Source organism: Pongo abelii, chromosome 10 (assembly GCF_028885655.2).
Source record: "Pongo abelii isolate AG06213 chromosome 10, NHGRI_mPonAbe1-v2.0_pri, whole genome shotgun sequence".
NCBI lineage: Eukaryota > Metazoa > Chordata > Mammalia > Primates > Hominidae > Pongo > Pongo abelii.
Window position 1 is genome coordinate 1,889,666 of NC_071995.2, and position 14,706 is coordinate 1,904,371.

The following is a 14,706-nucleotide window of genomic DNA, read 5'->3' on the forward strand; positions in this document are numbered from 1 at the left end:
GCTCCACTTCTGGGACTCTCTGCAGCAACTCAAGGCAAGTCCTGAGGCTCCTGAAGGCCACAGGGCTTGCCTTGCATTGCTCTCTCCACTTCTTCTGGAACAATCAGGCCACGATAGGTGCACAGTTTAGAGGGCAGTTTCAGCTCCACATCGAAACAGAGCTTTCTGGCTCTGACCGGGGCTGGCTACTGCAGGGCCCCAGGCTTCTTAATTCTCATCAGTCCCTGGCCCCGGACTTGAATTTCAAAGCACTCTTGTCTGCAGGTCAAATGCAGACTAAACTTCTGAGAAAGGGGCAAACAGTTTCTGATGTGCTATCACATTTTGTTAGAATGTCTTGATGTCAAATGTTGCATGAAGCAAACGTGTCACGGGACTCTTGTGTGGCGATTATTACAACAGTGTCAATTGTCCTGGGACTTACCCACCAGCTTCTCACATCTGCCACGTCGCCAAAATTACCCATCACACCCGCTGTCGTCAAATATCTCAAGAAACCTAAAACTGCAGTCTGATTCCAGGAACTTCCAATATGTAAGGTTGTCCTTGATTCTAGAAATTTGCCCCATGATGACGAAGGGACAATTCCCCACCTTGCATCTAGAGACATCTCGAAGGTGGTGACGTGGCAGCCCCGACAGTATTCCCTGGGTCCCACAGCCCATTTTCTGGAACAGACCTTCTGCCGCATTTGTACCCCAGCCAGCAGAGGCTTGTAGGAAATGCGGATGTGAGGATGTGGAGACACTAATGATGCAGTCTCTGGGGACATCAGGGATTTCAGTGCCTGGCTCACTGTGGCTACCTGGCCCAGCACCTGGTGGGGATGATCAGGGCATGGAGTGCAGGAGGGGGCGGGGCCCAGGGAGAGGTGGGCTGTGGACATATTGCTGAGGCTCTGCTGTGTGCGGACAGGTTTCTAGGCACTTACTGCACAATGCAGCTCCACGTGGTCAGGACTTAGCCCACCAGGCCCCGGCAAAAGGCAACCATGTCAACCTAGAGAGACAGGGGAGCTTCCCCTCACCCTGGAGGCAGCTCGTCCTCTTTCCCCCATTGAAACGCAGTTGTTTTCCTTCTTTTGGGGTGGAAGGGAGTGTGCAGAGGTGGCCACGTGTCTAAGCGTGTGCGTGCGCTGAGCGAGTGAGTGGGCTGTGGAGAGGAAGTGGGCCCCGCCTCCCTCCTCACCAGGCCCCCTTTTTGGGCTCCAGCTTCCCTCTTTTCTCCTCGTGGCTCAGCTTCTCACCCACCCACCCTCCCACCTCATCGCCACATAAAGCTCCCCCAGCAGCCAGCAGGCTCAGTCCTGGTGAATGCGGGCAGGAGGGGACCTATCATCAGGGCCTGGGGCAGGGGCTGGGGCCTCACTATAGAACCTCTCCAGGGGCCTGTGGGTGCCCTCCCTGGGGAGCCCACTGTGCTGCTATTGAGGGTGTGGCCACGGAGGAGGAGCTGCCTCTTTCAGCCTTGGGGTGGATGGTGTGGGAAGGGGTCTCCCCTTTGCTTCCAGAGCCTTCCTGCTGGGCTTGCACTGGCAATAAAAACTCCCCCTCCCTCTTTCCTTACATTCAGTGTGGTAACGGGGCCTGGGCTTGGATTAGGGCAGAGCTTGGCTCTGTGGCTCCCTTGCTGTGTGACCCTGGGCAAGTCACAGAACCTCTCTGAGCCTCACGTTCTCCTTGTGTAAGTTGAGGGATAATGACAGCACTTATCTCACGGGGTTGTGAAGCATAGTAGTTATTGGCTCGTGTGTGGAGGGAACAGCACAGGTGGGAGTAGGGGTGTAGCACCAGGTGAGGAAGGCGGAATTCCGGAGGGGGCGGGGTGGAGCTCCTCCCTGCTGTTTGCCTTCCCTGTCCTTGTCCCAGGAGGAGCCCCGGGATCCTGGGCCTTCCCAGCCATCAGCTCCAGGACATTTCTCCATCATGACGCTTGAGGACGGTTTTGGCAAAGTGGTGGTGGAAGGCCTTTGGCAGAAGGGCATCCTAAAGGGGAAGTTCTGAGTGACCCCAGCCCTGGCTCTCCTTTCAGAAGTCTCCACCCTCCTGCATCCCCTCCTGGGGCTCACCCCACCTGCCTGTGCACACTCTCCAGGCCCCTGAATCCATGTGCTGGAATGGGATCTGCCGCCCCAGCACTCACCTGGTGGAGGGGTGGTGGAGGGGTGGCTGTGCCATGCACTCTGGGATCCCTGGACAAGCCCCCGAAGCTCCCTGGGCTACAGTCGCTTTGAGTGTAAATGAAGAGCACCAGGCTATGCAGACACTGAAGCCTCTGCAGGTCTAAACAGTTGGCGATTTTTCTGGTGCTCTGTTAGAGTCACCTAATTTTTCTTATTTTGGTTATTTTCCAGAATGGGGGCTGGGGCTGGCTGGCAGTTGGGTGCCCATCAACTCTGAGAGTCTTCCTGGTCCCTGGCCGTGCAGGGATTTTGTGGCTGCCTCATACCCCACCCTCCCCACCACCTGCCCGGCACAGCCTCTCTCTTGAGCTGAGAGGGGCTTGTGGAGCAGGCTGGGAGCTCTCTGAGGCTGGTCCTGGGTGGTCCTGAGTAACTGGGGACTGGTTGCTTTCTTTCTGTTTGGGAAGAGCAGGGCAGCCCCACTGACTTAGTGAGTACTGCAGCCCCTAATGAAACCACCCATCTGGGTGGTTTATGAAGCTTTCACAGACATGCTGGATAAATAGAAGAATCTTAGAGATGGACTCTTCTGATCTCATATTTGGAATTGGGGGGCTAGAATCCCATGCTGGGTTTTTAAACTCCAACTTTGATGGCTGGCTAGGGAATCAAATGATCAGGCCCACCTTCAGCGTGGGACCTGTGGTGTGGGAAGGTGCCAATGAGCTTTTTTAAGTCACTAATGCATGGCAGGAGGGAAGGCAGGAGGGGAACCCTGGTGGTCTGGACATTCTATTCCATATCTCGTTCCCATTTCCCACTAAGAGCACAGCAGGAGGAGAGATGAGACTGGCCTGAGACTGGCCCAGCCCCAGGAGCACAGGGCTGTGGGTTACCTGGTCCTTCTGCCCAGCGGAGGTTGAAGACGAAGCTGCCAGCAGGATGCTCTGAGGCCTGGCGGTACCACAGCGGGAAGCGGTCCAGGGTGAACACGCTGGCCTCGTCTTCAGGCGTCAGGAACTTCCTGCAAGGAGGAAGATATGGTACCTCTCCCCAAATCTGTGAACACAGTCATCCCTCTTTCCTTTTCTCACACAAGGTCAGCTTGGCTGGGCTAAGAGAGTGATTTTAGCCCCTAAATTAGTACTGCCCCAGACAATGTTTCCCAGCAATTCTTGCCTTTTCCAGAAACAAAATGATGTTGCATCTGACTAGCAGCTAGAAGAGGTATAGGGTCTGTATAATGAGGGAATACTTTCCATTTTTATGTAAACTCTTTTGCCTGCAGGGTTTCTTTCTTTTGGATAGAGCCTAATTTCTTCTTGTCTGGCTCATTGGCACGTCTGAGGGAGGAAGCTGTAGTCAGCTCTATCACTGCACTAATAGGAGGGCATCAATCCCCCCAAATGGTTCCTTCAAGAGGATTGCCTCTAGGTTTTTGCATACATTATGAGTTTCCTTTTTTCGAGCAGCTTTACCTTGCTAATTATGGTTTTGCATTCCCTGAACACACAGCAGCCCACAGAAGGGAGTGTTCGGCCAGAAGCAGAGTGGGATGCAGGGAGAAGCAGGGTGGGGGTGGGGAGCAGACACATTGCTGTGGATAATCCACAAGGTGGATAACTGAGATTTGGTTTTGAGAGTGACGGGCTCACATGTACCAGAAGCAACCTGCCTTGTGACACAGTTCCTGGGCTGCCATTCACCTCAAGTCTGGGTGAAGGGAGCCCCGGGGAGTGCTCACAGGAGGCAGAGGCACTGGGAAGGTCTGTCTGCCTCGAATCTCCTGCTTCCAGTCTTAGAAGCCTCTGAGAGGGGGCGAGGGAAGGGTCAGGGAGGCACTGGTGCTCTTTCTTCTCCACCTCCGCAGGGATGGGTTGGGGGGAGGAGGGGAGGGAGGAGGGAGGGAAAGGGAAGAGCAACTTAATTTGTTTTCCTAGAAAGCCTCAGCTTTGCTTAGCAAGTGTGGATTTGTCACAGAGTCCTGGAAGAAGCTCAAAGATGGCGCTCCGTGGCTGGGCGTGCTTAGCGAGAGGAGCAGCTGGCGGGTGGGAGGCGAGGAGAGTAGGGTCAGGTCGCCTCAGGGGCCCTGGGCTGCTCTCCAGGTGCCTGAAGGTCCTCACCTGTTGGAGTCTCCTGGGTTGCGAAGCGGCAGGTGGCACTGCTCGGCCCCCAACCCCTCCTCTGGGCTCCCATCCTCCTTTGAGCACCTGGGTGGGCCAGCCCCTGATTCCCCCAGAACCTGGCCTTGGCTTAGAGCAGGGTTTCTCAGCCTTGACACCAGTGACATTTTGTGCCAGGCAATTCCTGTGGTGGCTGCCCCGCGCATCGTAGGATGTTTAGCAGCATCCCTGTAGATGCCAGTAGGAAGCTCTCTGCCTCCCACAGTGTGGCAACCAAAAGTGTCTCCAGACATTGCTGAATGTCACAAAATCACCCCCAGTTGAACATTCCTGGTGTGGAGGCCTAAACCTTCCATGGCCTACAGGGAGTTGGGCCTGGACTCCTACCAGGCAGAGTAAGAGACCACAAATCTCCCACACCAACGTGGGAGCGGGTGGCTCATGAAGGCACTGTGGGGTGAGCGCCCCACCTACCACAGGGCCCCAGCAGCACCTCCTCTCCCCTTAGGAGTGGGGAAAAGAGACACAGCCAGAAGATTCAGCCTGTCACACAGAGACCAGCCCAGAGAGGAAAGCAATTTCGGCTTTCTCCCTTACAGATTCCTCTAGGTGGATTCTCCGACCAACCCTCAACTTCAAAGTCTCTCCCTGACTGGTCCAGCCTCCATCCTGTCCTAGGGACCCACCACCAGGATGTGTGAGGCTTTGGGGAAGGGCTGCTTTTCCCACTGTCCCAATCTGTCAATCCCCATCCTTCTGCCCTGCTGGGCTCCCAGGGGTCCAGCATGCTGGAGACCCTGTGCCAGTCCACCCACGGCCCAGGAACACACCGTGGGACTCTGGCCCTTTCCGCCCTGCAGGGATTGTCCTCCCGGGGTGGCCGGCCCAACCCACCTGTCGGAGACCTTCTCGGAGCCCACGAACAAGCTGCTTCTCAGGAGGCCAGCCCGGGTGCCCAGGAAGGCCATGTCCACCACCTGCTCAGACTCTCTGTGTGGCAGACAGAGCGGGACTGGTCACCACGTGGCTGTGGCAAGAGCTTGGGAGAGACCTGCAGGGGTGTGGGGGCCTCTCCTTGCTCCTGCCTGGCCTGGCTCAGGGGAGACTTTCCAGGAAGGCTGCGTTCCTGGGAAGGGGCTGGGACACGCACCCTGGTGGCATCCATGGTGCACATCAGGTTTCAGGCCTGGCTTCCGGGCAGCACCCCTGTGAAGTGGAGCCCTGGGCCTCTGCCTCTCTGCCCCGGCAGATCTAGCTCTTAATTTGTTCTGGCTTTTGGGGAGTTCGATCTAGAAGATGGAACTTGGAAGGAAGATTCTGTCCTGGGACCTAAGGAACAGGAACTTCTCATGTCCAGCACATACCTGGCACCTCCACATACTTCCCTTATTACTGAAATGTGAAGGGAGGGGGAACAGGCACTGCCTACACCCACCCAGGAGAAGTCCCGACGGACCTCATAACCTTGCCGTCGAGACTTGAAAGAAGACAGATCCATGAGCTAGTTGGCATCACATATCTCCCTCCCAGTCTCAAAGCCACAATACTTCGACTGGGGTGGGAAGTCATCTCTTTTAACCCAGATGATATTCTTGTCTTTGGCACAGTGGATAGGAGGCTATTACCTAGTTCCTCTCCATGCCCAAGGGTGTGTGCTATAGAGAGCATACAAAGTAGGCAATCCCGAAGCACTGCCAGGCTCAGAGGCTGGACTGCGGGGGTCTTCCTCATGGATAGACCCTGCAGTGTCTATGGGTGGTACCTGGGACTGGAGTAAGGTCTGAAAAATCACTGAGGGAAAGGGTCTCCCCCACCTACTCCAGTCCTGTAGCCAGGGGGCTTGCACAGGGTGGGTTCGGGGGTCATAGGACTCGAGCCGCACAGAGCCCTGCTGCAGACCTCTGAGTCAGACTCTCTGGGGACAGGGCCTAAGCTCCTGGTTATCCCTAAAGCTTCCTGATTCAATTCTCTGTTCAAAAGCAGAGAGAATGGGCCAATGGGTCTCACTACCCATAATTTGGCTTCAACAATCACCAACCTGGGGCTGGTCTCAATTCAGCCACTGCCTCCTCCAACCCCTCAACTAGATTATTTTGAAGCAAATCCCAGATATTTCATGGGTAAATATTTTAATTTATACAATCAAAATAAAAATAATTTTTTAAAAAAACTTCGATGCCATTATTACACCTTAAAAAAACCTGACGATTCATTAATATGATCAGATAATCCAGTCACCTCATGAATTTTTTTAAGTTTGGCTGAATCAGAATCTGCCTAAGGCTCACGCATGGCAACTGGTATCTCTTATTTGTCTGTCTGTCTCTGTCTGTCTTTATTGAGATATCATTCAAATACCATCCATTCAACCACCTAAAAGTGTGTGATTCTATAGTTTTTAATGTATTCACAGAGTTGTGCAACCATCAGCACTGTGAATTTTAGAACATTTTCATCACCCCAGAAAGAAACCCCATAACCATTAGCAGTCATCTTTGGCCTCTTTTAACCTGATTCCCTTTCTCTCTCCACTCTCCCTCTCCCCTTCTCTTTTCCTTGCAATTGATGTGTGGAACAAACAGAGTGACAAAGGGTGCTTGCCTGTGAGGATTCTCTGGTTCTGGCCTTGGCGGATTGCCACCCTGGGGTGCTCTTCAGCCTGCTCTGTGTCCCCTTGTGTCCCCTACATTGCCTGTCAACTGGCCGTGAGACCTCAGGGCCTGACAGGGTTCCAGTTTGTGTTTTTACAAGGCTGTTCTTCACAAAAGGCACACACTCTGATTGATTAGGGCATGAAAAATACATGCATTCTTTTGTTTCTTATTTTATTTTTACCTGAAATATCTGTCAAAGGAAAAACTTCTCCTCATCAATATTTAGTTATCCTGAAGTACAACTTTTATAGAAGAGGCAGGATAAATGATTTATTCTTTTTGTTTCTTTGTTAGGTTTTAGGATAATGAGTTGTTTTCCTAACAATCTTCCAAAGATGGCCAATGAGGTTTTTTCCAGTATCATTATGAACTCAAATATTTTAACATATTTCATATGTTTTAACCCATTGCAGTTATTATTATTATTATTTTTATTTAAAGACAGGTTCTCACTATGTTGCCCAGGCTGGCCTTGAACTCCTGGGCTCAAACGATCCTCTCGCCTGAGCCTCCCATGAGGCTGGGATTACAGCGGTGCCTCCACAGCCAGCTCCTGCTGTGATTATAATTACTTTTGCTGCTCTGATCATCCACCTTTGGCCAGTGAGGGCCTCCTCCAGCTGGCTCTGGGGTCCCTTGGGCACAATATCATTTGTCTTTGGTAACTTCTTGCTTCCTCGTATGACAAGATGTTCCAGGTTCACTGTGCATATTTCCTGCCCCTGTCCTGGAATCAGACATTTCTTCTAGGAGCATGGGCTCATTTTAATGAGGACTAACATTGAAAGTCCAAAGTCTGGGGCTGGAGCACTCACTGCGGTGGGCCCTTTCAGGGGAGAGAGCTAGGATATCCTTTTAATTTCTTTAAGAGAAATACATCATGAGTTCAAATTGATATTTCTGATTCAAATTTAGCATTCCATCTAATCTTAACTTCTTTGATTTTCGAAATTTGCATATCTCTTTTCTCTTTTGCTGAAGATCTTGGTTCTTAATGACATTAATATAATACGATTTGCTCTGTCTATTCAGAATAACAATGCCAATACCATTTCTAGTAATGTGATTACTGAGGACTGCTTAACATTTTATTTATTTAGTGTTTACAATTCTAAAGCCCCTTGAAAAAATTCCCATATGTTCGATTATTTAATGAACTTGATATATGGCTAGGTTTAGCCGTTTCATTTGCTTTCAATTACTACAGGTTACTTTTTACTTTTTAAAATTTTATTTTGTTTTATGATTAGATAAAGCATTTACATGGTTCCAAAGTCAATATGGAGAATAAGGCCTATTCAGGGGAGTCTGTCTCTGTATCCATCTCCTTGTTCCTTCACTCTTCCTGTAGGTAACCTGACTTTTGGTTCCTTGTTCCACTAAAAAGTATGTGGCTGTATGTGTACATACATATATGCATGTACATCTATATGTACATTTGTGAAAGTAATTATGAAAATATATTTGTATTTTCTCTTTCTATATAAGCAGTGGAAATATTATTCATACTTTTTTCATTACTGAAGCTTATTTCATAGTGGCAGTATATAGAGATATTCTAATTTTTCACAGCTGCATAGAATTCCATTATGTGGATCCACCATGATTTACGTAACTAGGCTCCCACTGATGAACGTTTGGGTTGTTTCCAATCTTCTACTGTTACTAAAGGTGCTATAATGAGCAGCTCATAGGTACGTTTTTTTCATATTTTTGCCAGTGTATCTTTGGGATAAGGTTCCTAGAAGTGAGGTTGCTGGGTCAAAGTGTAAATGTACATGAAATTGTGCTAGATGTCATCAAATTCCCCTCGACGGGGTTTGAAACATTTCATATCCCACCCACAATCTACGAGTGCCTGACTCCCCACAGTTCTGCCAACAGTGCGCGCTGACAAGCTCAGGTGGCTTTCAGTCTGAGAGGCGAGAAGTCCAATCTGGGCATAGTTGTCATTTGCATTTCAGATTACATGTTAGGTTGAGCATTGTTTTTCTTCATATTTTAAGACTATTTGAATTGTTCTTCTAAGGACCATTTGCATTTTTCCTCTGAACTGTTCGTATTTCTTGACTACTTTCCCTCTAAGATAATTGGCCTCTTAAGTCTCAATTTTTGAAGTCCTTTATCGTGAATACATAATATATAGAGTAACTCTTTATCTGTTTTATAAGTTGCAAACACCTTTCCAGTTTGTAATTTCTCTTTTTACCTTGCTCGTGTTTTTATTTCTGCCATAGAAACATATTTTTTTCTTTTTTTTAAAAAAAGATGAGGTTGGCCAGGTGCGGTGGCTCACGCCTGTAATCCCAGCACTTTGGGAGGCCGAGGCGGGGGGATCACGAGGTCAGGAGATCGAGACCATCCTGGCTAACACGGTGAAACCCCGTCTCTACTAAAAATACAAAAAAATATAAAAAATTCACCGGGCGTGGTGGCAGGCGCCTGTAGTCCCAGCTACTCGGGAGGCTGAGGCAGGAGAATGGCGACATTGTGCCACTGCACTCCAGCCTGGGCAACAGAGCAAGACTCCGTCTCAAAAAAAAAAAAAAAAAATAGATGAGGTCTTGCTCTGTTGCCCAGGCAAGAGTGTGGTGACATGACCATGCCTCATTGCAGCCTCCACCTCCTGGGCTCAAGTGATCCTCCCACCTCAGCCTCCTGAGTAGGTGGGACTACAGGTGTGCACTACCACACCTGACTAAGTTATTATTTTTATTTTAGAGATGGGGTCTTGTCATTTTTCCCAGGCTGGTCTTGAACTTTCAGGCTAAAGTGATCCTCCTACCTGAGCCTCCTAAGTGGCTGGGACTACAGGCACGAGCCACTACACCCGACCACAGAAACATTTTTAATGTTGTTAAATTTATCCGTCATTCCTTTATTGCTTCTGAATTTTGAGTCATTGTTGGGAAAGGTTTCCCCACTCCTAGATTTTAGAGCAATTGGCTCATGTTTTCCTTTAGTATTTATATGGTTTCATTTTTTACATTTGAATCTCTGAGTCATTTGGACTTCATCCAGGTGTATGGTGTGAGAAAAGAACACAATTTTATCATTCTCCATATGGCTCTCAAACCGGTGATTTAAAAATCCATCTTTCCTTCATTGATTTGACAGGATGCCTCTGTCATAGACTAAATTTTCACATGTATTTAGATGAGTTTCCGGATTTCCTTTTCTGTTCCTGTGGTCTGCCTGCCTTTTCTTGTGCCAATACCATACTTTATAAATCTCAGAGGCTTTGTCATGTGTTTTAATATCTTGGTAGGCCCAACCTCCCTTCTTTGCTTTTTTTTGGTGCGTGTTTTTGTGTGTGTGTGTGTGTGTGTGTGTTTTAGAGTTTTCCTGGTTATTCTTGCTTGTTCTTCCAAATGAACTTGATAATCAGTTTATCTAGATGCAGAAAAAGACTGATGGTGTTTTCATTGGGGTTAACATTAACTTAGGGAGGATTAATATCTTTATGATGTTGAAGTCTCCTATCCAAAAACACTGTCTTTCCATGTGTTCCAGCCTCTACTTTTGTGTTTTCAGGAGTGTTTCATAATTTTCCTTATATAAGTTTTTGAACAGTTCCTATAGTTTATGTCATATGTTCTTGTAGTCTTATAACTTTATCATGTATTATTTCTTGCCTTTTAAAATAAGCCTTCTCATATCTTCTATCTTTTTTTGTGTGTAGATAAAGGCTATTAATTTTTTAATGTTGATATTATAACCTGCTACTTTACTAAATTCTCTCATTGGGTATAGCAATTTTCTTACTAATTCTTCTGGGGTTTCCAGATATATAATTATGTCGTCTTTAAACAGAGACAATTTTACTTCTTTCTTTCCAATTCTAATTGCCTCTGCTTGCTTTCTCTTGTCTAATTCCTTCTAGCCTTGTTAAATAGCAATGGGGAAGTAGGCATGCTTGTCTTGGTCCTGTCTTTAGTGAGAGAGCCTCTAGCCCCATTAAGATGTTACTTTCATGCTTAGGTCAATTTTAATTTTACTGAGTGCCTTTAACGAACAAGAATGGTATGGCTGGGCATGGCAGCTCATGCCTGTAATCCCAACACTTTGGGAGGCTGAGGTGGGAGGGTTGTTTGAGGCCAGGAGTTCAAGACCAGCCTGAGCAACATAGAGAGACTCCATCTCTACAAAATTTTTTTAAATGAATGAATATTAATATTTATTTAATGCCTTTTCTATATCTTTGAAGATGGTTATGTATTTTTTTCTCCTTAACTGTATGCTATTTTATATTAACTTCCTAGGAAGTCTTTTCTGAAGCATGCTCTGGTTAAGAATATTTCCTTCTCAATATTTCTCCACATTGAAAATCATCTCTAACTAATCTCTGAGGTTGGAAAGATGAAGATGCTGCCCCTCTCCAAACCTATTTGCTCCAGCCCTCTGTAGAAGGCACAACAGTGCAGGGTTTAAGAGTCTGGGCGCAGGAGTGAGGCTGCCTGCTGTTGATTCCAGCTCTGCCACTTTTGAGGCATATGACCTCAGGCGAGTTGCTTGATCTCACCATGCTTTGGTTTCCTCATCCATCAAATGGCAGTAATAATGAGAGCTCCTGTGTGGATGAGGACTGTGGTGAGGATCAAATGGGTTATATACACTAAGCACTCCGAACAGTGCCTGGCCCACTATATTCTTTTTCTTTCTTTATTCTAATTTTGTATAGGTCATATATTCATACAGTTCAAAATTACACCAACATGTTAGACAGGGTGAAAAGTGTCCCTTCCATCCCTGTTTCAGTTACCCATTTTCCAACCAGAAATAGCTAATGAGGAATGTTTCCTGAGTAGCCTTGTGTAGAAAGTATATAGATCATAGATGTTATCTATATAATCCACACAAATACTATGGCACCTGCTTTTTACAGAAAAGGTAGCGTACTATACTATGTAGAATGGTAGCATTCCACATCTTGCTTTTTTTCAATAGGAGACTGTCCCTATAAAATTCTGTAGGTGTTTTTTATAGGGTAGCACTAAAAAACTAATTTTTAATTTTCTAGTATCTAATTATGTGCTTAAATTTATTGACTGTCTAGGGGAGGTTTGACATCTTCACAATGTTGAATCTTCCTATTCAGGAGCAAGGTATGACCCACTGCGACCTTAACCTCATTAATACCTTACTCAGCCCCCCAACACTCATGGGCACACACATGCCCTACACTCACACTCACATGCCACTCATATTCTTTCTACCAGGCCACTAAACACAAGAGTACCAGGAGAAGACCAGCAAAGGGAGCGAGGATTTCTAAGGGGCTGGGAAAACCGAGGCAAGTTCATTGGCACCATGACCTTACCTGCTGGAAACCTATTTGAACTGCTCTTTGGCCAGGGGCATTTTGGCCATTGAAGTCTCATGGCTGGAGTCCAACCCAGAGAAAGGAGCTGTCGGAATGGGACTATCCTGGGGTGGGGATTTAGTCCAGTGCTCAGGGGGACCTCCACTTGATCTTAGGCCACAGGACGTGGGTTCTCTCCTGAGCCACCAGCCAGATGGTGAGGGGTCCCAACTTAGCCAAGGGAATTCTGGGGGCTGGTTGGGGCCTGGGAACCTGGGAACCTGGACCTACTTGGAGATGTTGAGGGCCAGCGCTGTCCAGTAGGCTTCCATGGGGGCTGTCACCACCGCGTCAAACAGCACCTCCCGGACCAGCTCCTCGTCACCTGGGTGCAAAACATCAGGGGACCAGGCCACATGCTTCCTCCACGCTCATGAACACAACTCTCCCACCCTAAGTTCAGGGAGAAGATGTGCTTCCTGAACGTGTCTATGGGACATGTAAAACTATCTCTGTGAGCTTGAGGGAGCCGCCTCACCTCTGTCTGTCTTCACTTTCTCAACTCCAAAAAATATGTCAGTACAACAGCTTGATATCTGAGGCTCTTTCCAATTGTAACATCTGATGAACTTAGGAGACCCTCAGTGACCTCAGGTTGGATCTTCCCAGTCTCCCCCATCTCAACTCTTCCTCACCTGCTTCTTAACCATCCAGACACCTTGGCCTTTGGTCAGTTCTGTGAATTTTTTGTTGTTGTTGTTGTTGAGATGGAGTCTCATTCTGTTGCCCAGGCTGGAGTACAGTGGCATGATCTTGGCTCACTTCAACCTCTGCCTCCCAGGTTTAAGCAATTCTCCTGCCTCAGCCTCCCAAGTAGCTGGGACCACAGGTGCACACCACCACACCTGGCTAATTTTTGTATTTTTTGTAGAGACAAGGTTTCACTATGTTGGCCAGGCTGATCTAGAACTCCTGACCTCAAGTGATCTGCCCACCTTGGCCTCCCAAAGTGCTGGCATTATAGGCATGAGCCACTGCCCCTGGCCAGTTCTGTGAATTTGACCTTGCCAAGCTCCTCCTTGCCTCAGAGCCCCTATACATGCTGTTTCCCTTGATCTGGATGTTCTTTTTCCCAGTCTTTGCATGGAGGCTCTTTCTTTTTCCTCTCTCATTTAAAAAATTTATTTATCTTTACTGAGGTAAAATTCACATAAAATGAAACTGACCAATTTAAAGTATGCAATTCAGTCAGTGGCATTTAGTACATTCACAATGTTGTACAACCACCACCTCTATTTAGTTCCAAAATATTTTTGTCATCCCCAAAGGAGATCCTCCTCACCTTGGTGAGGAGGTGTCACAAAAGAGCCACCCAAGTGGCTTAACAGGATCTCCTTTAAAGCAGGCCTATTTCTCTCCCACACAGCATCCTGTTCATGGCACTTATCACAACTTATAACAACCTATATCTATATATGTAGGCTTATTTGCTTATCACCTGGCTTCTCCACTAGAATGTAAGCTCCATGAGAGCAAGGGCCTTGTCTGTGTTATCTCTGTAGCTCCAATACCTACCCCAGGGCCTGACACAGGGTGCAAGCTCAGTACAGATTTGTTGATGAAATGAATAAATAAGTAAGTAAGTGCCCTGTTGGATTGGCATGGGAGGCAGTCTTCTTATGGGGGTGACAATTATGTGACAGGATGACCTGCTCTTTCTTCCAAAGAGGAAGAAGGAGGCGCAAGCTAAGGATGTGGCCTAATGAGCTCACCACTCGCATTAGTGCAGGTGAGAAGGCCATGTGACTATGGAGCAGAGACTGAAGTGTCACAGCTGCAAGACAAGGAGCACCTGGGGCTCCTAGACCTGGAAGAGGTGAGCTAGGTTAGCCTGAGGAACTGGTTTAGAAAACACAGCCCACAGGCTTCGAGTCATCTTGCCAAATGCTCCCCTTGTGGAGATGAGGACTTCCGGTGAAGAGTGGCAGCCATTTGCCCAGAGGTCCACTTCTAGATAGTGGTAGGGAAAAAGCTGACAGACTCTGAATGGTGCTTTCCTCTGACCCTTAACAGAGCTTGGTGGATAGAGGCTGAAAAAGATCCCAGTCCCTGACCTGGGGATCCATACATGTTACCACAGTTCCAGGGTGCTTAAATACCAGCTCAGCCCTGTGGTAAGGCTGGCTATGCCTTTTTCTTTGGGAATCTCCCCGTTTGATCTAAGCCATCCATGTGCTACTGGGATAGGGCTGTGCAGCAGCCTTCCCCTGCCTTCCCACCTCTCCTGGCAAAGTCCTGAGCTTCAGGGCCCCAGAGGAAAAGCTCGCCTCAGTGGGTGGCCAGCACTCACACTCCAGGTCTGGGTCCTTCCTGGTGAGGAAGCGGATCATGGCCTCTAGCTGGCTGAGCTTCCGGTGGTCTGGGTCAATATCTGTGATGCAGTAGATCCTGAAACCCAGGAAAGTCAGTGTTATCTCAAAAAATTCCACCTGTCTCCCTCCCATT

At 48.0% G+C, this 14,706-nt stretch overlaps 1 protein-coding gene across 8 annotated transcripts in view; it reads right to left on the reverse strand.

The window, feature by feature from the left end:
- The window catches only part of CACNA2D4 (calcium voltage-gated channel auxiliary subunit alpha2delta 4), a 140,181-nt gene that overhangs the window by 55,784 nt on the left and 69,691 nt on the right, over positions 1-14,706 (reverse strand). For 4 of the 8 annotated variants that reach the window (XR_008512291.2, XR_008512290.2, XR_008512292.2 and 1 more), the window contains exons 26-30: positions 14,552-14,649; positions 12,493-12,586; positions 5,140-5,235; positions 3,019-3,146; positions 2,143-2,282 (exon numbers count right to left, since the gene is read on the reverse strand). Coding sequence is in view for 5 of the 8 variants with exons in the window: in XM_054527858.2 (XP_054383833.1) it covers positions 2,143-2,282; positions 3,019-3,146; positions 5,140-5,235; positions 12,493-12,586; positions 14,552-14,649 (556 nt within the window). In the remaining 3 variants the exon portion in view is untranslated. Of the gene's footprint in view, positions 1-1,342; positions 1,986-2,142; positions 2,283-3,018; positions 3,147-5,139; positions 5,236-12,492; positions 12,587-14,551; positions 14,650-14,706 lie in introns of those variants that run through there. The other 4 variants (XM_054527860.2, XM_054527859.2, XM_054527857.2 and 1 more) reach the window with 2 other exon arrangements.